At 34.4% G+C, this 22,715-nt stretch overlaps 2 protein-coding genes across 2 annotated transcripts; both read right to left on the bottom strand.

The window, feature by feature from the left end:
• Positions 1-5,063: 5,063 nt before the first annotated feature.
• LOC132759409 (heat shock 70 kDa protein 12B-like) lies at positions 5,064-6,491 on the bottom strand. Its single transcript, XM_060751173.1, has one exon. It carries the CDS (start codon positions 6,410-6,412, stop codon positions 5,444-5,446), a length of 969 nt encoding a protein of 322 aa, XP_060607156.1. The 5' UTR covers positions 6,413-6,491; the 3' UTR covers positions 5,064-5,443.
• Positions 6,492-8,187: 1,696 nt separating this feature from the next.
• Positions 8,188-12,119, bottom strand: LOC132759408 (heat shock 70 kDa protein 12B-like). The gene is made up of 3 exons (XM_060751172.1): positions 11,822-12,119; positions 8,803-9,105; positions 8,188-8,595 (listed from the first exon to the last, which is right to left on the bottom strand). Exons 1-3 carry the CDS (start codon positions 11,822-11,824, stop codon positions 8,314-8,316), a joined length of 588 nt encoding a protein of 195 aa, XP_060607155.1. The 5' UTR covers positions 11,825-12,119; the 3' UTR covers positions 8,188-8,313.
• Positions 12,120-22,715: the final 10,596 nt, after the last annotated feature.

Raw genomic sequence — 22,715 nt, 5'->3', positions numbered from 1 at the left:
TTTTGATGTTCTTCTATATTATCCAAAAATACACATTGGCCAATTACCTGAACCATCCTTTTCATTTGTTGCTTTTTGGCAATGATGAGTACAGTTATAGTGAATTAGTATTTTATAGGGAAGTGAAATACTACAGTGTTTTGACTTCTTTTATGACAAATAATTTCACATTTATCGCTACTTTATTCAGGTAACAAGCATCTTACATTTCTCAGATACCATTTTTTTAACATTATAAAATTCATGTTTGTTATTTCTAAAGAAGTATGTAAGATTTACCATAAAAAAGCCTCTGTCGAACGGTTGTTACGGAGCTTACAAAAACCCTTAAGTTTGTTGATAAGCTTAATAATGTTTTTTGTTAAAAGCACTTTTTATAGTCCGATCGAAAAACTTGATGTTTCACCAGAACATTGCAATAGAGTATATTTATAGTTCTTTGGAAAAAATATTAACTACATTTTATTTCATTCCCAACATATTTAAAATGGAGCACCAAAAGTTATCAAGTAAATGACCGACAAAACGGGATATTTTTCGCAGCATCTTTTAATTCTAGGAATGCACAATTTCAGTACTAGAGTATTTTGAACGGTGGCATAAAAGTGATTTTATTTTAGTTTTTTTTGTACATATTTTATTTTGTTACATATTTTTACATGACGCCATTTGCAAAGTAGAGGTTTGGATAATTACACCATTTGTAAAACACCATTTTTAAACGCTTCGCCATATGTAAATTACAGTACCTCATTTGCAAATGCCATTTTCAAATACCAATATTTTAATTTTTGGAGGTATCAAGAAATAACAACACTTTTTAGTATATATATATAAATATACAGTTCGCAGTAAGCCAAAGAATGGTTCTGCATTTGGTCTCGATGTTGTTAACATTTGTCAAAAGGTGCCTTAAAATCCTTCATGGGGTTTCGGAGATAAGGAGCGGACATGAAACCCAAGTCTTTATCCTTTGACCTGAAGGTGTGACCCCGACCTTGAGCCGGCACACCTGGCATATAAGTTCTGCACATTATCTGGATGTGCTAAAGAATTGACCTACGTTTTATAATTCTCAATTCTAAGGGAGTGGTGCAAATTCATGGAATAATAACTGATCACCAATCAACAGCCCTTTCCAAATAGACAGTAATATAATAGTATATAATAATAAAAACAATAATTATATAAAATGCATATAATATAAAAAATGGGCCGAAAAGGGTCGGCCGAAACCAGACTTGCCCGGCCGAAAACGACTGGGCCGATTCCAAAAATGGATCGAAATGTGACCAAACCACTGTGCTAGTTTTATAATCACCTATAGGCTGTTATGATATTTTAAGGCTGTTTTTATTGGCTAAAATATGTATGGAAAACAAAAATAAGATATGTACGAAAAACAAAAATAAAATATGAATGCAAAATTAAAAAAATATGTATGCAAAACTGAAAAAAATGTATGCAAAACTAAAATAAAATAAGTATACAAAACTAAAAACAAAAAAAATGCAAATGTCACTTTTATGCCACCGTAATTTTGTTATATGAACACAATTTTTAGATATTTCAAGTGGTAAAATTAATGAAACTTTTATCACTTAAGCATCATAAAGTATTAACCGCCATCTTGAATTCCACCTCAAATATTCAAATGTTGCAAATAGAATAAGTCAGTTTTGAGTATCTGAGCAGAACTCAGATGACACTTTTAGACCTCTTGAACTTAAAATGCGTTGATATGTAGCATATTAACGCACTTTGTGGTCAATTTCTCGATTTTAACCCCAAAGTGCGTTGGACCCCAAAGTGCGGTGCGAAGTTTAACGCACTTTGGGGTCGGACCCCAAAGTGCGTTTGACCCCAAAGTGCGGTGTTACAGAGCTGCATTACTGATACTGTTACTGGTACTGCAGTACATACTGCAGTGATTTTGCAAGTACTGGTACTGATACATGTACTGAATTACTCTTACAAAATGTTGCCACTACTGGTACTGCATTTCTGTCTTAAAAAGTGGTACTGCTACAGCATTAACTGGCAGTACTTTGTTTTTGATATAAATTTCATCAGTTTACTAGTAAAGAAAAGGCAAGATAAACACTAATTTAGCTAAAATCTATATAGTACTGGTACTGGTAATGGTACTGCATAACTTGGCAAGTACTGATACTGGTAATTAAGTACTACACCCTTAGTACTGATGCAGGTCTGCCCACCACCATGTGATATACAAAGATTTAGTATTTTTATCAAATTTTTAAATGCGTTTTCATAATCTTTTCGAGGTATACTGTTCAGACACTGAAAAAGATCCGAAACGATATTTTTTCGCGTTTGATATTTTCTTCAAGCAAGGTGTTTTTTGAGCCTCGGAAGTAGGAGAAAGTCACAAGGAAATAAGGATGGTGAGGAAGCTCGACAACCTTTTCCTGTTTCATATAACAGATATTCTCGTACAATGGCCTCTTTGTGAGATGAAGCATTGTCATGCAACAAACCTGACACCAAGGAGACCAGTTGTTGGTCGGTTTTTGAAATATTTCTTTAATTTATGAAGAACCTCGCCTTGATTAAACTTTGGCATTTACAGATTTACCTTTTGGTACGGCAATTTGAATAGCAGGACCTTGATTGTAAGGAGATAGGGTATCCATCTAGCACTTATCCTTCTCATTTTTAAATCATGTCTGAGCATTGTATGAGCGGCTCCTACAGAGATATCAATCATTTAGCTATATACCTAGTTGTAAATCTAGCATCAGTAGCAATCAAATCATTTATCTTTTCAACCATTTTTGGCAAAGTTGCAGTTTTCGGACGGCGTGTATGAGGTGCATCTTTTACTGAATCCACACCACTTTTAAGTTTCTTACACCACCGTGTGACAGATGAAAAAGAAGGTTCATTGTTCCCGTAATACAGTAATACACGACATATTTCATTAAATATGTCTTTCGCCTGTATACCACGAATACAGCTGTTCTTGATATAGGACCGTATTTGGTCAGTGAAAGGAGACCTTTTTCCAACCAATTTAGCTTTAGTTTACACGAGTATCTCAGCGTTAATCGAGCTTTGTCAAAGCTAGACTGGACTGATTTACACATGCATTGTAACAATTGAGAGCTTACACAACCATCTGTGCTACACATGTACATAAGTCGTGCAAAATGTGGTTAATAGCGAGATATTGGCCTAGTTCCATTCATATTTGAACAACCCTCGTAATGTTATTTGAATCTAGAAATGTACCATTTAGGACAAAATGCAACAATAAACTTTTATGTAAATTTGCGAATTTACGGAATCATAAAAATTGAAACGTATGCCAGAAAAAGTTCGGCATTGCTTTATCACCCGCGCTCTGGATGAAATATTGTAATGGTGATATAGATTTCATCACACAAATAAACCTATTATGTCACTGATTAGCATGAAAAATCATCCTTACTAACACTTGTAAACCAATATGTATTTAGCATGTGTTATGCAAGCTTCGTTGAGACATATGGAAACGAATATAAAAAGTGCAGACTCGGTTTGATTGACTGAGTGCATGTGTTCCTGGAAGATTAGCTTATGAAAATATTACAATTTAATACACTTGTTACTATATATAGTAACAAAATTGCCCATGATTTTAACTGATATGAGTGTCATGTGACCTCTTATAAGTTTGCGGCCCGGGGCCGAGAACTAATTATCAGCCCGTAGAACTAATGCACGTGCACAAACTGAAACAATGATGTTAGATTTTACGTCATCAAACAGTTAACTGTGAAAGTGAAAGTCGGTTTTTAGCACGAATGGCTTGATTTTATTGTCAGAGCTTAAGCTTATTTCGTACAAACACAGTTTTTTATCTATTGAAATTTAAAGAAATAATACGACAAATTCATTCCGAAAAAAATGAAATTTTGAAATTTGCACACGTAATAAAAAGTAAGCAACTCTGTAGAAGTAACTGTATAGTAGATCTATAAGTAGATCTAGCATGGGACTCCGTATTATCGGCGTACTTAACTTTTCCTATATGTCTGCATTCAATTTCATTGCGCCGATAATACAGAGTTAGAGTATGCAGACAGGAATTTCAACGAAAGAAATATTAAAGTATTTTTTCCAGAAAAATGCTACTATTAGATCTACCAAGTGTATTAAAGACATTAATACACGTCATAGTCGTGCCAGAAGGTGATAATCGGCCCTGAAATGAATAATGCCCTCGGGCTGAAGCCCTCGGGCCATTATTCATTTTGCGGGCCGATTATCGCCTTCCGGCCCTACTCTGCCGTGTATTAATCTCTTAATCTCGCACATAGACACTCGGGGATCACACCACGAAATAACCTTTCTTACTATCAGTAACTTTAAACCTAAGTGAGGCAACTGTTTATTTCATATAGACTTAATTTGATTCAATATCCACATGAATTGAAACTATTGGGAAACGTCGGGGCTTGCGATCTCCAAATAACTTAACTCTAGACTACTCAGCCTATTATTCAATTCCCTAACTCAGTTATCATATGTTGTATTTATAGTTATAAGGTAGGCGTATTCTTTACCGTAACAAACTAATGACCTCGAAAATGAAATGAAAAAAAAAACAATAAAAAAAAAACAACAACAAAAGAAACACACACAAAAAACACTAAAATGAGGTACAGGGATGCGTCAGAGAACTTACTACCTGCTGCTGTGAGAATGGGGAGATACCCCAAGAGCAATGACATAATATGACATAAAATGAAATGGTGAAAATTGTAGACAGTTTGATTGCGTTTATTCAAGAGAGGTCACGCTTATATAAGAAAATAACACTGTATGGTAAGTTTGCGACACGGCAGTCACATTGAAGCATTTAAATAAATAAATTGAACAATGAATTCAATAAAAGAATTAGTCACTTTATCCACGGATTTAAAGTCCGTGATTAAAGTCCGTGCTTTATCTTACCAATAAAAGACATATTTGTCGTTAAACATAACTAGGATGTTTTCATTAAAACACATTATAATAAACAATTGAAATATATATATATATATTTTACAGATCCATCACTCAAAGGTTTATCAATATGTTTATTATACAAATGGAATTTTAATGTTATATAAAAAGGCTCACGAGTAACTATCATGGATAACACAAGTCAAAAAGAGTCAGTGTTACAGAACTGTGTGGTTGGTTTAAGTAAATAATGGCGAGTTAGTTGTAAAACTTTTTGAAATACATTATCTTAACTTCTTTTTGCAAGTAAAGGGCATGCAAACAATACCCTGAACAAATTGTAAGTACATGTACCAAAATATATGTGTTCATTTATCATTTGAATTTATATCACTTTTGTAATTTTTGGAACCTGGGACTTAGGTCTATTTTAAGTACCATTAGTAACTTAGTAACATCCTTGCAAATTATAATGAATCAATCTCAGTTATTATCCTAGAAAATCTAGAACTGCCCTGGTTTTATCTCCTGTTTTTTGGTCTTCTGCTTCAATGGTTATTACCGTTCCTCCAAATGACATAGAGGAAGCTACTTCTCGTCCTACATTGCTGTCAGGTTGGTCAAATTGTATAGATAATTGTCCAATGTGAAAGCAGCCGACTTCGTCAACATACTGTGGATGTGTGCTTTCAGATATGAAACATCTAAAGCGCGTTTCACATTGATATCTTGAAATACTCCTACCACGTCTTGTTACTTGAGTTTTGCCTGGTTTTACCCTTGTGTTTTTTGTCACATAAATTCCAAATACATCTTCACAGTATATCCTATCATCTGTTCTTATTTTCTTCCTTTCTGGGTGATAACCTTCTCTAAATTCAGCAAGACATGCAACGCCGTAAGTATACTTGAGAATTCTCTCGCTTATCGTCAAAGGACTATGGCCATACATTAAAGCGCCCCGAAGTACACAAGACGAGGAGTTTGATGGAACGACTAGTTCTTTATTTGGAAAAGCTTCTTTTAATGCTTGCTGCAGTAATGGAGATTCTGAAAATCCGCCAACCATAAGGATGATATCAATATCTCGGATACTTGTGTCTTTAAATAGAAACTTTACATGATCTACAGTTTTTTGTAACGTTTGCTCAAACATAAAGAAAAACACAACTTTTGAGAGTTTGAGTTTTTCACGATCCATCTCAACTATTTCAGCATACTTTGAAGCGGCAACCGCATCCTGAAACTGCATTCCATTGTACTTTTCACATAATTCAATCAGAGCCACAGGTAAACGCAAGGTGATGTACCTCGGTGATTTGATTTCAATAGCTCTCTTCTTTGCTTCAAATTGCTGTGACATGTAAAGCCAATCTTCTGTTTTATCATTCATAAAAGACTTTAATGCTATTTCACCCACAATATCACTTAAAAAACCTTCAAATGCTTTGTTTACCATAGTTCCACTCCAAGCACCACCATTCGCTGCTCTAACTTCTCGAAGCGTGTTAGATTCTTGTACTTCGTGAACTGTGATATCGACACTCAAAAAATACAAAGATGATTTTTTTTCTAAAATATTTATTTTTGAAAACTTTGTTTACTTCAAACTGCTTTTAAACATCTGGTTTGAGTTATATTTTCAGTTGATAAATCTATAAATACAAAAGAAGAGGAAAGTTCCATACGCCGACTATGAAGATATCAAAAAAGCTATACTGACAGAGACATATTTTGAAAGTCATTCCAAGATAATCATTGTGAAATAATTTTTAATACCTCCTGCGTCTAGAACAATATATTTGGTACCAGCTGGAAGCTTTGAAATTGTCTCATTTGCTGATGCAGCTATTGGTAAATGGCGGCAATATATTGAAGCTGCCTCGGGTTCCAGAGCAATACTCAGCTGGTCCTCGTCTATTCCCGCCCGTAATAAATAGAGTTAAATTGTTTCCAGAATTTATATTTAGACACATAAAGAGACGTACATGCATTTCTAAATAGAGTCATTCTCAATTTTTAGTTTGAAACAATTAAGAAATGATAACTTTGTGTAAATGTTCCAGGTAACACAAACATACTGATTATAATAACGGTTTATTTTATGCTTTTCAGTGGATTACTGATTTATCCGCTAAAATTATATTTGATAATTTCACAGTGAAAAATATCAAAATATAATTTCACTTTTTTCAATGACGAAACTACTTTTTTAAGATTTTCCTCATGTGGTACCTCAATTTTATTTTTACTGACAATTCTGACAATATCAGGCTGTTAAAAAAATAGCAAAGCTGAAATAGATAAGTAACTTAAATGTCAAAAGTAATAAAGAGAGAAAACTTTCTTCTATTCCTTCAAATTCCAATCACAAAATTTCGTCTCTAAATTTTTTTGTTTCGTTTTTACAGTCTGAAAAATACATTCCTTCCCCATGCTAAACTGCTCTTGATGACATTTGGGCATATTAAAGTATCCTACGAGCAATAACTGCCGTATGCTTTATGAAAAATTGAAAAGCATTGACAGCCATCACTCGTAAAATAAGTAAATAACCCAGCGTTCCTTACAACAGTTACAATGCCTTAGCAAGCTTCCAAGTTTTCCATTTTCCTAGCTCCTTTTCTGAATGTTTTCACTTCTGTCAACACTTATTTTTTGTCTGTTACAATCCTCAAATAAGTTTTCTTTCTTTTAAAAAGGTGTATGACTAGCAAATCCAAATTATATCCTGAATCTTACACAATTATTTTCCTCCCGTGAAATACACAACTTTAAAAAATGGCTGCCGCTTACATTTTACAAAGCCAGGTCTAATATAAATTCGTAGTAAGTAACAGAAATATGGATGGATGGTTGGACTTTTTCTCCTACAAGAATTGTTTGTTTTTATTATTAAAACAAGCATCATTCATATTTTTTAATAAAATGAATAAATATCACCGTCATTTAACCTTGATTGGCGGACTTATTTTTCAGCTCAAGACTTCTTGTTTTTAATGAGAAATTCCCTCTAAATGGGGCTCTCAATTGGGGAAACAGATTTTAATATTAATGTTAAAATTATGGAAATTTCGTTTTAACTTGTTTTAAAACATTAAAAAGAAAATTTGTCTGTTTGTTGTGTAAGATGTAATTTTATTTCATCTCGTGAACTTTAAAAACAGTATTCTCACTCGTGGCTACGCACTCGTGAGAATACTGTTTTTAAAGCCCACTTGATGAAATAAATTTCATCTTACACACAAACAAACAAATATCCTCTATATCTTCATAAACTGAAACAGTTTTCAAATCGTATAAAAATTGCAAAATCAATGGGGAAAACATACTGACGGTAAAACCTTACAAAGGAGATTTTCAGGTATCTGTTAATGAATATATCTCAAAGAAACATACATATGAAATTAAAATTCTAACTTTTATCGCCGCCTCTCTCATAAACTGCTTCGATGCATCCGACCATATTGCAGGAACTGTTAATACCCAGCCGATATCAGGGGGTAACAATTCTCCTACTGTTCGCTGATTTACAGTTTCCATCATATCCTTAACCAGGTATTTCAACGATATTGCAAACACGTCTATGGCCAAAAACTGCTGGCCAATTTCATCATGTATCATCATGTCCCTTTTAATACCCTTGTAAAAATACAACAATGAATGAAATAGAATAATGACTTTCTCTAACAGTAGTTCGTTCGCATTGCATATGTATCATTAGATTATGGTTTGCTTCTTGTAGTTTTACTTTCATTTACAAATTGCATTACCTGTATCGTACAAATACTTGTGCATATCATATATTTGGGAGAGTTATAGCAATTAACTTTCATACTAATTACAGACCTTTCCATACGGTTCGTAGAGCTTCATTTTAAACTGCCTGAAGAAGAAGTATTTCGAGTGTAGATGTTTGGCTGAAAGCTCTCCATATCTCTTCTCTGCATCATAGCCAAATGAATCAAATGTTCCGTCTGGTTTCAGCAATAAACACGTCGGTGTTTTCTCTGTGGTTATCGTTCCTGCATCCCAAATTTTAACGGTTGCACCTGGGGGACTTCTTTTATTTTCATGTTTAAAAGAGAATGCCCAACCAGAATATGACGTTCCGAAATCTATTGCCCCGACTAACAATCGACCACCAGTTTCCTGTGTAGTGATAATATTTTAGCGTGTCATTTCATTGATTTCTGTTGATAAAGTGTATGCCTGATAAGTCACCCTCAGCTTTATCAGACACTTCATCTATACATATTGAAATAAAATGAAGAGAATGAAATATTTTTACTAGTAACAAATTTAAAAATATTAAATTGATAAAATTCCAAACGAATAGAATTTTTGAATTTTACAGTCTCTCTTACATTTGACTATAACAGTTGTGACTATTTCTTATAGATATGATCCTTGGCATATTACTGCGCGCGGAATGAACTCAAGAGGTTCTTGACAGTTTTTGTTTCATCTTAAATTTTAAGAAAGAACTGTATACTTAAATTGAAAACACGATAAATACGAATACCAAACAAGTTTCCGAGATTATAAATTTACCAGGCTCGGCACGAAAATAATGAAGGGCACGGTAGAGCCCCACCATTCCTTTTTTTATTAGTCTTGCCTGATAAACTTTTTAATATCAGACACAAGCATGGTAACTATTATATGTAAAATGTAGATACACTGGTTGCCAGTAAAGACAGAAGTTCTCGCTAGGGGTTATTATTTAAAGAGGTAACGAGGCTCTACCAACGCTTCTGTTTGTTTTTGCTAGATGCTTTGTTTGTTTGTTTTTTGGGTTTTACGTCACATCGACACAGTATAGGTCATATCGCGTCGTTCCAGCTTTACTGGTGGAAGAAGACCTCAGGTGCCCTTCCGTGCATATTTTAGCCACGAACGGGCACCTGAGTAGAACCACCGACGTTCCGTAAGCTAGCTGGATAGCTTCTTCACATGAAAGAATCCAAAGTCCCTGTCGGGATTCGAACCCACAGAGGTGATTTGAAGTCAACGACCTTAACCACTCGGCCACGGACGCCCCTTGCTAGATGCATATTGTTTATGGTTAGAAAAGAAATAACGCCAACCAGATTTATATTTTATAGTAATATCTTATGGTAGCATAAGAATTCAGAACTTTAATAATAACGGCAGCAACAAGATTTTATTCAAATCGTGATATGATGTATGAATATAGGAGGGTAATACACTGAATAGTGTACAAGTTTGTTTTAATTGACCGCAAAAATGAACAAGGCAATAGTTTCTGTAGGCACTTGGAATTCTTGTTCACTATCAGTTATGATGCATTTAAAATCATGAAAAAAATCAAATTGCCCAAACTAAGGTAATTTTGACCTTTCCCTTACACAATGACCTTGACTTTATAACGCGAACCACAACGGCGTAATAACGTGAATCCAAAGGCCAGATTCCATAAACAAGACAAGGAAAAGTTCGGGGCATTTAGAGCTAGATTTATGATTTGACATCATCAGAACCGTTTTTAAAAGCAGATCTTAAAAAACTAGCACTTAACGTTATTACGAGTACAAAGAGTATTTATCAATATAAACAACAATAAAACATATTTTTTCATTTTCATTTTGCGTTATCATTTTGTTTTAGTTAAACGGAGGCTTAAACTGAATGACAGATATTTGTTTACATTGACAGCTGTCCGTTTCTTATAAGGGCGACAAGCAAGATTAGCGGTGTATTTGAACGCCATATTTCCGGTATAAGTATTAAAGACGTTAAACCTTCAGACCATTATGTACATCATCGGGACATTGTCGCATAATGACGTGCAGCAACCAAGTATTAACCTCTAATTATTTGCGTAACTTTGCCTTTCGTTTTGCGTAATAACGCCTTTTGATTCGCGTTATCACGCCTTTTTAAGCGTCATTACACCTTTATTTGCTCGCCTTTTGTTTAACGTAATTGCGCCTTTTTTGTGATATTACGCTTTTTTCCGCGTTTCTTCGCCTTTATTCGCGATAATACGCGTTTCGTTTTGCGTAAACGTGTTCTTGTGGGCTTCTTCATATTGATATAACACATGCCCCTGGAGTATCCCCACGCCAATCACTTTCATATGAGCAAAATAGGACCAACGAGGATATCTTGAATTGTTGTAAACAATTAATTTTGTTTAACCAAAATGAAAATGATTTAAAATTATAAAGTTAAAGAACCAAAATAAAAAAGAATTAATACCTATGTTACTATATTTAGTAACAGAAACTAGGGCATTTCAGGGCCATTATGGCAAGATATAGGTCATTATGCAATTTTGGCCGCCTTGCTACTCGGCATTATTTTTCCATAATGGGAGAGTGAATTAGCGCACATGCAAAATGACGTCATTAACTCTCAGTGACTTTCAAGATGGCTGCTGACGTTGAATGAACAGTAGTCACTTGCACACACAATTTTTTAAAGTTTAAATGACATGAATTTCTCACAAAAATTTTGAAGGGTAAGATTCTGTATTTATCGATAAAAACAACAATAAAACAACATTTTCTTATATTTATTCCGTACAGTATGACAAATATTTGTCCGTTTCTTAGAAAGGGCCACGCCGTATTTCGGTAATAGGTATTAAAGACGTTCATACTTGGTTGCTGCTCGCCATTTTGCGATAATGGCCCTAATTATGCATATCTTCGGGCCATTATCGCATAATTGCGAGCAGAAACCAAGTATTGACCTCTAAATAACGAACAAGATAAAACAATGGTAAAACAATCAAACTTAAAATTTTAGGTTAAGCATTGGCATTAAAAAAACTTCCGATGTTACATGGTAATTATATGAGAAATGAAATGAATATGATATTTATCCTAGGAATACATACCATTATTTTTTTCCTGTCAAAGTCCAAGGCACACAAGAACTACAAATCGCGGCTAAACACTTTGATGGTACTTAAAAAAATTATGAGTGCCATTGGCCTGTATGTCTATTAGTGTAAAAGATATCCAATATTATGTTTAATTAAATACAAAATATAAGAACTAGACGAAATTTCTTGTGTACAGTAATAATGATGACTCGGTTACATATTATTAAAAAGACACACTTCTCGAACTTTTATCAGCGATTTGTGAGTGGGTGCTGATAGTACGCTTACATGACAATTATAATATTTATGATATCACTTGAAAACAAGCACAATACTGTTTTATCTATGTGACAAGTTGGACTTTATGTTACACAGTGTAAGGCCAGTGAACGCCACCATTTTGAACAAATAAAAAACAGCATGAAATAATATCGTAGCGAAACAGAGCATGATTTTCATGGTATGACACAGTTAAGCATATTATTAATCATCATTTTACATAATTTGCATGTATAAGTGTTCAAGGTAAAAATATGATAACAAAATGTGACAAAAATGAAAATGCTATATTATTTGAATTTGAAGTATTTTCTCGTTGTATATGCCCATAAAGACACGAAATATTCCGAAAATTTTATTTTGCTCGTAATGAGTCACATTGGCAAACACAACGTTTAAAATACAATAATCATGCGGAAAAAAGTGTCAAATACAAGTCAAAATTACATGCGTACGATAGCCATATAGTATCAAATAAAATGAAACTAGAACTATCACTAAATGTGATTAATACCCCCCGCAAGACTGCTTCGGAAATGAGGATGTTACTAGTAACAGAATACCTTGTAAAGAATTGAAACAGAGTTATGGTTGTGGGCAATTACAGATAGTTGTGGTTCTTGTATGTTGCATTTCCTTTCAATGTGGTTGGCCATTGATGAAGTTTTATTGGATTACTCTGTAAGAAGTCCAGAAAGACAAGGAAAAGGAACAAAGGGCAATAACTCTATAAATACTGAAGATTGAGTTATGGCTATTGTACACTGCACTTCCTCTCATTGCACTTGACCATTGTATGAAGTTGTATTGAATTCCAACTACTAGTTTTCAAGTTATGCACTGGACAAAAAAGTAACAAAAGCAATAACTGTAATTAGTCCAAATAGAGTTATTGTTCTTGTGCACTGCACTTCATCTCACTGCCCTTGACCATTGTATAAAGTTTCATTGAATTCCAACCATTAATTTTCAAGTTATGCACTGGACAATAAAAAGTAACAAAGGGCAACAACTTTTAAATTAGTCAAAAAGAGTTATGCTTTCTGTGCACTGCACTTCCTCTCAATATACTTGACCATAGTATGAAATAGTTTTGAATTCAAACTAGTAGTTTTCAAGTTATGCTTTGGACAAGGAAAAGTAACAAAGGGCAGTAACTCTGTAATTATTCAAAATGGAGTTTAATTCTTGTGCACTGCACTTTCTCTTATTGTGCTTGACCATTGTATGAAGTTGTTTTAAATTCCAACAAGTATGTTTTAAGTTATGCTCCAGACAAGGAAAAGTATCAAAGGGCAATGACTCTGTAATTTGTCAAATGGAGTTATAATTCTTGTGCACTGCATTTCCTCTTAATGTGCTTGACAACTGCATGAAGTTGTATTGAATTCCAACCAGTAGTTTTCAAGTTATGCTCCAGACAAGGAAAAGTAACAAAGGGCAATAACTCTGAAATTAGTCAAGATGGAGTTATGGTTCTCATGCACTGCACTTCCTCTCAATGTGCTTGACCATTGTATGAATTTATATTGAATTCCAACTAGTAGTCTTCAAGTTATGCTCCAGACAAAAAAAAAAGCAATCGAAAAGTAACAAAGGGCAATAACTCTGTAATTAGTCAAAATGGAGTTATGGTTCTTGTGCATGGCACTTCCCCTTATTGTGCTTGGCCATTGTATGAAGTTGTTTTGAATTCCAACCAGTAGTTTTCAAATTATGCTCCGGACAAGGAAAAGTAACAAAGGGCAGTAACTCTGTAATTAGTCAAAATGGAGTTGTGGTTCTCATGCACTGCACTTCCTCTCAATGTGCTTGACCATTGTATGAAGTTATATTGAATTCCAACAATTAGTCTTCAAGTTTGAGTCCGGACAAAAGAAAGCAATGGAAAAATAACAAAGGGCAATAACTCTGTAATTACTTTAGATAGAGTTATGGTTCTTTTGCACTGCACTTCCCCTTATTGTGCTTGACAATTGTATGAAGTTGTTTCGAGTTTCAACCAGTAGTTTTCAAATTATGCTCCGGACAAGGAAAAGTAACAAAGGGCAGTAACTCTGTAATTAGTCAAAATGGAGTTATGGTTCTTGTACACTGCACTTCCTCTCAATGTGCTTAACCATTGTATGAAGTTATATTGAATTCCAACTATTAGTCTTCAAGTTATAGTCCGGACAAAAGAAAGCAATGGAAAAATAACAAAGGGCAATAACTCTGTTATTACTTTAGATAGAGTTATGGTTCTTGCGCACTGCACTTCCCCTTATTGTGCTTGACAATTGTATGAAGTTATTTCGAGTTTTAACCAGTAGTTTTCAAGTTATGCTCCGGACAAGGAAAAGTAACAAAGGGCAATAACTCTGTAAATAGTCAAGATGGAGTTATGGTTCTTGTGCACTGCACTTCCTCTCAATGTGCTTGACAATTGTATGAAGTTATATTGAATTCCAACCATTAGTCTTCAAGTTATGCTCCGGAAAAGGAAAATGCAACGGACCGCTGGACCGACCGACCGACCGACCGACCGACCAACCGACCGACCGACCGACCGACCGACCGACCGACCGACCGACCAACCGACCGACCAACCGACCGACCACCGGGTGACTCCTATATACACCCCCAAACTTCGTTTTGGGGGTATAATAAAATGTTGGTAAAGCTTTATAACGCGAATCAAAAGGTGCAATAGTAGTAACGCGAATAAAGACGTTTTAATACCTATGTTACTATAAATAGTAACAAAATCTATGGTATTTTAAGGCCATTATGGCAAGATCTAGGTCATTATGCAATTTAGGCCGCTACTCGGCATCATTTTTCCATAATGGGCGAGTGAATAAGCGCTCGTGCAAAATGACGTAATCAACTCTCAGTGACTTTCAAGATGGCTGATGACGTTGAATGAACTGTAGTCACTTGCTCACAATGACAAAAATAATAATAAAAGCATAAAATTGAAGATTTTTAAACTCAAGAAAATAATACAATAACTCTACCCAAGACAAAACATGACCCTCAGAAATTTCCTAAAATGATTTCATTTTGAAAGTAGAAAAAAGATCGGATCGATTACATCATTAGTCAGTCTCAGAAAGCGTTCTGAGGGCACAAAAAATCAGAAAAACTGACACCAAATGTTATTGTTACAAAAAATATATATTGATGTATATATCATTAATACCTATGTTACTATAAATAGTAACACAATCTAGGGTTTCTCAGGGCCATTATGACAAGATCTAGGTCATTATGCAATTTCGGCCGCCTTGCTACTCGGCATTATTTTTCAATAATAGGCGCACGTGCAAAATGACGTTATTATCTCTGAGTGACTCAAGTTTAAATGACTAAACCAACAAATCAACAAAGCTTAACATTGAAGATTTATAAACTAAAAAAAGAATACAATAACTCTACCCAAGACAAAACATGACGCTCAGAACCTCCAAAAATGATTTCATTTTGACGGTAGAAAAAAAGATCAAATAGATGGCAAATAGAGCTAGACATCAGTCTCGGAAACCGTTCTTGAAGGCACAAATGTTGATAAAAAACTGGCACCTAATGTTATTCTCACAAAAAATATATAGAGTATTTATAGATATAAACAACAATAAAACAGCATTGTCTCATATTTATTATTTATTTACTCAGGCCATTATGCACATCTTCGGACGATTATCGCATAATGCCGAGCAGCAACCAAGTATTAACCTCTAAATATAAACAACAAGTAAAACAACATATATATTTTGTTTTGTCAGTCTTTCAAAGTTAATCTGAGGACTAAACTGAAATGACTGATATTTGTTTACATTGAAAACTGTTAATACGTTAATACTTGGTTGCTGCTCGCCATTGTGCGATAATGGCCCTCGAGTCCATATTGTCCTTCGGACCTGCGGCCCTCAGGCCATTATTCACATCTTCGCACCATTATCGCATAATGGCGAGCAGCAACCAAGTATTAACCTCTAAATAACGCAAAAAAGTAGTAATGACGCGAAACAAAAGGCGTAGATAATTATACAGCACATATCCGTAGATAATTGAACACGTTACGCATATATAAAATAAAATATAAAATAAAATAAGGTAAGATAAGATAAAAGATAAAATAAGAATGTATTTACTATTGTGATAGCGACATATGTAAAATCCATTATGAGAATTCAGAGTAACTGCATTTACATCCGCCCCAATTGACCAATAAGTGATTATGCCTCTTGATCCGCGTTGTTACGCAGTTTTTCGCTTTAAAACGCCTTTATTAGGCCTTTTGTTTTGTGTAACTACACCTTTGATTTTGCGTTCCTACACCTGTATTTGCGTTGCCACGCCTTTTTTCGCGTTTTTACGCCTTTCGTAATTACGTCTTTTGATTCACGTTATAACGCCTTTTCATTTTATATTTTATTTCATTCGATACTATAACGGGCTTATGTTATTTCGTACTTGTCTGTCAATAACAAATTTTCATCAATATTCCAAGCGGAAAAGGCAGAATTGTTGCCATTATTGAAGTATTTCCAATGCCTCACAACTTTTCCTTGTCACGATAATCAAATGTTTCGTTATTGTTGATAGTTGTAATAGTTTTGCAACCTTTATTCTTAATTTTGACAAACAAAATGTAATTAACAGGAGGACCATTTTGGCTCTTAATCGCTCGCATTCAATGTCTCGATACTGCTAAATGTCGCACTTGCCAACAAATGCCTCATCATTGTCGCCAAATGTCGCATCATTGCTACTAAATGTCACAACTTGCAATAAATATTGCAAATCTTTTGCCGTAAAATTTTTCAAAGTTTACGCACTGATGTCTTTTGACATGACTGGATTGAATTTTTTTTTTAAAATAATGTACTGTTTGATGAAGGTCTATATCAATGACTTATTTGCAAAATTTCATATCATCTGCTTACTCCTTTTTTCATAATAATTATTTTCCTTGTGTAAAATGACCCCAAATTGAAGTGTTGCAACGCTTTTAATCAAACCGGGCTTTGAATAACTCACAAATACAATCTTCAAATTATTTTCAAATATATCTCTTAATTATCTATTGCATATTTTTCTGTTTTAAGTGGCCCAGCTTATTCAAATTTTATTTTTTAGGCATTTTTTCCTGATTGTTAAATGTGGCAAAATTACCGTTTAATGTCTCAAGGTTTAATTCACATTAAACAAGCAGTATTATGCCAAAACTTACGTTATGTTTATAATCTGAGTGGTTGGCGGGGGGGGGGGGGGGGGTGACATGGATACCACGCGCCAAGAAGTATATTCTATGAAGATTCCATTAAAATTCAAGCTAAGGCATTTATTTTTTAAATCTATGTTCGCTATTTGCCTACAAGCATGTTTGCCTAAAAAAATCACAAAAAAGTATAGTGATTATAATATGTTGCTCAATTAGGTTTAAAGTTGATGACAAAATCTGATTATTTTTTTTATTTTTTCCAAGTGTTAACAGTATAATCAAGACAAGTGTGTGCTTATGGACTTCTTTCATAAATCATCTAGATAAGCGAATGGAGATAAATGGCAAACATTTTCCTTATTGGCATAATCTGTTGAGCTGATACTGATACATGATTATATCAAACATCATTTCATATGATTCTCGGTACCTTGGTTTTCGATTTTTTGTAAATAAGGCGTTAACAGTACTGACAAAAAGAGATGTGATAGAAACTTTTCCAGTCATTTGCCACACGACCAAATTCAATCGCAATTTTTGGCGGTTTTTGCGCAGAAGCTTTATAATAGGTTTCTTAAGAATGTCAAATGTCTTCGCTGGAAATAAAGAAATGAAATTTTATCATTACATCATTATGTTTATAAGTACTAGTATTTTATAGCATAAATTGCAACACACGTGACTTTCATTATTTACTAATATTTGATAGACTGAAAACTGCTTGTTCTTAATAATTTCAATTTACACGCAGCTGTGTTTTTTTTTCAAAAATGAATTGTAAGTAGCTTTATAAAACTGCTTTATTTCGAAATTTTCACCTGATTTAAACTGCAATCACGACTGTCACCGTTGTTGAATGGGCGGGGGAAATATGTGTTTGAAATTTTTATGCCAAAACATTTAGCTTTTTCCCATGTCAAAAGTTGTAGGAGGGAACGCCGTGACCAAATAATTGTGGTCACTCTTCTTTTGGTCATAAATTAAGACATCGGTGACGACAGGATTGCATTATAACTATTTGTAAATTAAAGTTTACAAAGACCCACTTACATAATACCAGTTTGACTTTATCTTTTTATTTACATATATGCAGCATACTTTATATTTTGCACCACCTAAAACATCCTTTAGGTTCCTTGCCGTTGTACCCAACCTGTTCTCTTCAATTCCCGAAACATCCTCTTTGGTATTTCCTATTATTTACTGGGGAAATGTTAACTGTAGCAGTAATTGGTACGTCCATACCCTCCTTTTCCTTTTGTGTGCACTTTCCCATATATGGTTCTATGCCCTACTTGTCGATGCAGCTAAGTAATTTCGGAAGCTGCGTTCTGTGAACGTCGTCTTACCACGTTGATCTTTGTTCTCGTGTTTTTGCGCACCTTCGGCTTCGATTTCAACTGAGTGGAACATTACTGTGTATACAGAAATTCTTCATTCATAATCACAGTTTTGCTTATTTTTGTTAGTGTAATCGTATGATTCCTTATGATAACATTATTTATTATAATACAATACGGATTTACATACATATTGCAAAGCGCAGTGTAATGCACTAAACACTGTTATGGCAAATATACTTATAGTGTAGGAACCAACACATTGGTTTGTGGGTAACACTTAATATATCATCCAGATGGTGCAGTATTTGATTAGATGATATTTGTACTCCGAACAAAAACTGTAATGATCTAACATTAATATAATATGTAACAAAATTGAGCCAAGAGTAACAATAACTCCAGTATCCTTTCCTTGTAAGTTATAAGTAAACTTGGGAAGTGGATTTTCTTGCACTCTTTAATGAACTGATGATTAAACCAGTCATCAACATGCAATACGCTGTGTTTCATATAAAACTCAAAACACAAACCCTTATATAAGGTAATTATAATATAATGAGCTGTGAAATCTGACCATGTCTAGAATAGGCCTATAATTTATAACATTTTGCAATTACAATATTCTTCATCAAAATAGTGGTGTAGATCTGTCTACCACAAGTTTCATGTTTCACTGATTAAATTTGTTCAAGTATCCATTTGTTTCATGCTTAAATAGTATGTTTGTTCTATTTTAACACATAGAAATCCCTATGCAATTACTTCCGGCGTGAACTTCGAAAAATTATAGGTTGTACCGAGAAAAAAATGGCAGCCATTTTATCATGTGACCAGATGTTTTTCTGTTAGAAAGTGTTGTTACTTATATAAGCGGGCAGGGGACCTAAAAATGAACAATTTTGTATTTCAGTGTGACCAGAAACACAATTCCAAATATTTCAAAATCTGTTTCACAGGCAGATAACCAGAATGATATATGACATACATTGAAGAAAATGACAGTTTGCATGCATTGCTCCTTAATCCAAAGACTGACAGCAATTTATATTTACCCAAAACCCAGCCAAAATCACACCTAAAATACACAGACACTTGGGGTTATGTGCGTGGCCCCCTTCGTGATCCGCACTTGTATACACCATGTCTATTTCTATCGCGCAAACCGTACGTCAAAATATTTTTGCATATAATTACGACCTGGTCACATGTCTTGAACATAAAACTTGTTTTCCGCTTTTTTACGAGAACAACGTTTAAAAAAGTCCCTAAAATATCATAATTTCATAAAGATAACAACGTACGCTTTCCTTTGATGTGAGACGACGGGACTGTTTTGCACTTTCATTTATGCTGAGAACCAAATTCCCCACAGCGGTTACTTCCCCTAATCAGTAAAAAACCAAATTAAGAAGACTGACGGAAAGGGCCGAGTAGTTACGATTGAATTTCTTTTTCCCAGCGATTTTTCCGCTGTAATTTACGGGAAACATTCCAGTCGTCATGAATTCGTGAAGAAGCATGTGACACGGTTACATGTAGGAAAATGTAATTAAATGTGCAAAGCTTGGAAGAAAGGTACGATCGGATAATAACATGCATTTATTTATTATGCCCCCACTTCAAAGAAAAGGGGGTTTATTGCTTTGCATTTGTCGGTCCGTTGGTCCGTCGACCAAATGGTTTCCGAGTGATAACTAAAGAACCCATAGGCCTAGGAACTTCAAACTTGGTATGGTGATTGGTCACATTGTAGGTAAAAATGGTTTCCGATCAATAAGTAACGAACGCTTAGGCCTAGGAACTTCAAACTTGGTATGGTGATTGGTCATGACCAGTAGATGACCCTATTGATTTTGGGGTCAAGGGGTCAAAGGTCAAGGTAAAAACGGTTTCCGATCAATAACAAAAGTACGCTTAGGCCTAGGAACTTTAAACTTGGCATGGTGATTATTCATGACCAGTAGATGACCCCTATTGATTTTGGGGTCAAGGGGTCAAGGTCAGGGTCACATTGACTTTGTAGGTAAAAACGGTTTCTGATCAATAACTTAAGAACGCTTAGGCCTAGGAACTTCAAACTTGGTATCATGATTGGTCATGAACAGCAGATGAACCCTATTGATTTTGGGGTCAAGGGGTCAAGGGGTCAAAGGCCAAGGTCACATTTATTTGAAGTTAAAAACGGTTTCCACTCTATACCTAAAGGACGCTTAGGCCTAGGAACTTCAAACTTGGTATGATGATTGGTCATGACCAGTAGATGACCCTTATTGATTTTGGGGTCAAAGGTCAAGGTCACATTGACCTTGTAAGTAAAAACGGTTTCCGATCAATAACTAAAGAACGCTTAGGTCTAGGAACTTCAAACTTTATATGATGATTGGTCATGACCAGTAGATGACCCCTATTGATTTTGGGGTCAAAGGTCAAGGTCACATTGACCTTGTAAGTAAAAACGGTTTCCGATCAATAACTAAAGAACACTTAGGCCTAGGAACTTCAAACTTTATATGATGATTGGTCATGACCAGTAGATGACCCCTATTGATTTTGGGGTCAAGGGGTCAGTGTCAAATTGATCTTGTACTTTAAGATGGTTTCTGACTCAACAACTCAAGTTGCCTTGTTGATATTTTTATATTTAAATAAAAATGCTTTTGGTATACACATTTGAAGGTCTTATGTAATATAACAACTTGGCCGTCATTAATGAGGCCTACATGTTTCATAAAATTTATGCATATTTTATTTGGTAAGATTTGTAATAACTTTAATTGCTTTAATTTAACCTGGGTCACAATAATTCTTACCTTGTGACTAGTCATCAACAAGTAGATAACACTTATTAATTTTTTGTTCACTGGGTCAGAAGTCCTGCATAATAACCTGATCACATGACTAATTGGCTGCCCATAGGGGGCATACATGTTTTACAAACATATCTTGTTGTTATCGAGTAATTTACACCAGAAATAAATGGCATGCGATAACATAAATACTTGAAATATATGTAGGTCAGTTGTGTTTACATTTCGAAGCTTGGAATCTTCCACAGACACTTTGAGTATGGACCCCGCCCTTCCCCGCCCCTGAATATTAATCAAAGTGCTGCAGCACTGAATGCGACGGACATGCAACCGGAGAGACATTAAGGCTTCTTTTAGAAAAACAAAAACAAAAACAAAACCAACAAAACACAAAATATATAACAGAGAAAATTTGTTCCATACAAGTTCGAGATTTGTAGAGCAATATATTTTGTGTCCCAAATTGATATAATTCAGATTTTCTACTTTCAAGCACTTAAATACAGAATGAAATTTATGCCTTAAAACTCTGGTCAAACTTGTAAATCAGTGTCCTTATCGATTTATTCTAAGAAATGATATGTAAATAGAAAAACTATCCACGAAATATTTCTAGAATAAATCCAGGCAAATAAACTTCAAACATAATACATTATACATTTGAGAATGCTATTTAGAATTGCTTCGTGTTATATCATAGTGGGCATACAGATAATAAAATATAAGTCATTTGTATTTTTATTTCTCTTGGATATGTCTCATTAAAAAAAAATTGGTTAATATCATCCGCAATTAATAGTGTATTTCTTAGATTTTTTTTATTTACAAGGTAAAGATGTAGAGGCAAGAGCACATCGTTTCTATTTTAATTTAAATGTCACTTAAGCACTACAGTGTTTAGTTGTCCTTTTCAACTTCACACTAAATTCCATTTTCAACTTGTTTGCTTCTTACAATTGTATAGAATTTCTAAAAGTATTGCATGTAATCCGCTGGTTTATTAATTACATGTTTAATGTGTACTTCCTAATCGCCTGTCCAAAAATCAGAACAGGTGAAGCAGAATCTATTTTTAGAATAGCGAAGGTTAACTCATATCATGACCTAGTAAAATATGTAAACAAACCACAAGAATCGGAAGTAGAACTGATATTATAACTTCCTTACCATGAAAGACTACATGGCGGTAAAGTGTTGTAAAACTTCTTACATGCATTTTCAAAAATAGATATTTTTACTAACCATTGTACTGTATCTAATATATTAAT

This window comes from Ruditapes philippinarum, unplaced genomic scaffold, assembly GCF_026571515.1.
Source record: "Ruditapes philippinarum isolate M1 unplaced genomic scaffold, ASM2657151v2 ctg3430_1_1_1_1, whole genome shotgun sequence".
Classification (NCBI taxonomy): Eukaryota; Metazoa; Mollusca; class Bivalvia; order Venerida; family Veneridae; genus Ruditapes; species Ruditapes philippinarum.
The sequence above is the reverse complement of the archived record's forward strand: the minus strand, read 5'-3'. Positions and strand labels throughout refer to the sequence as shown.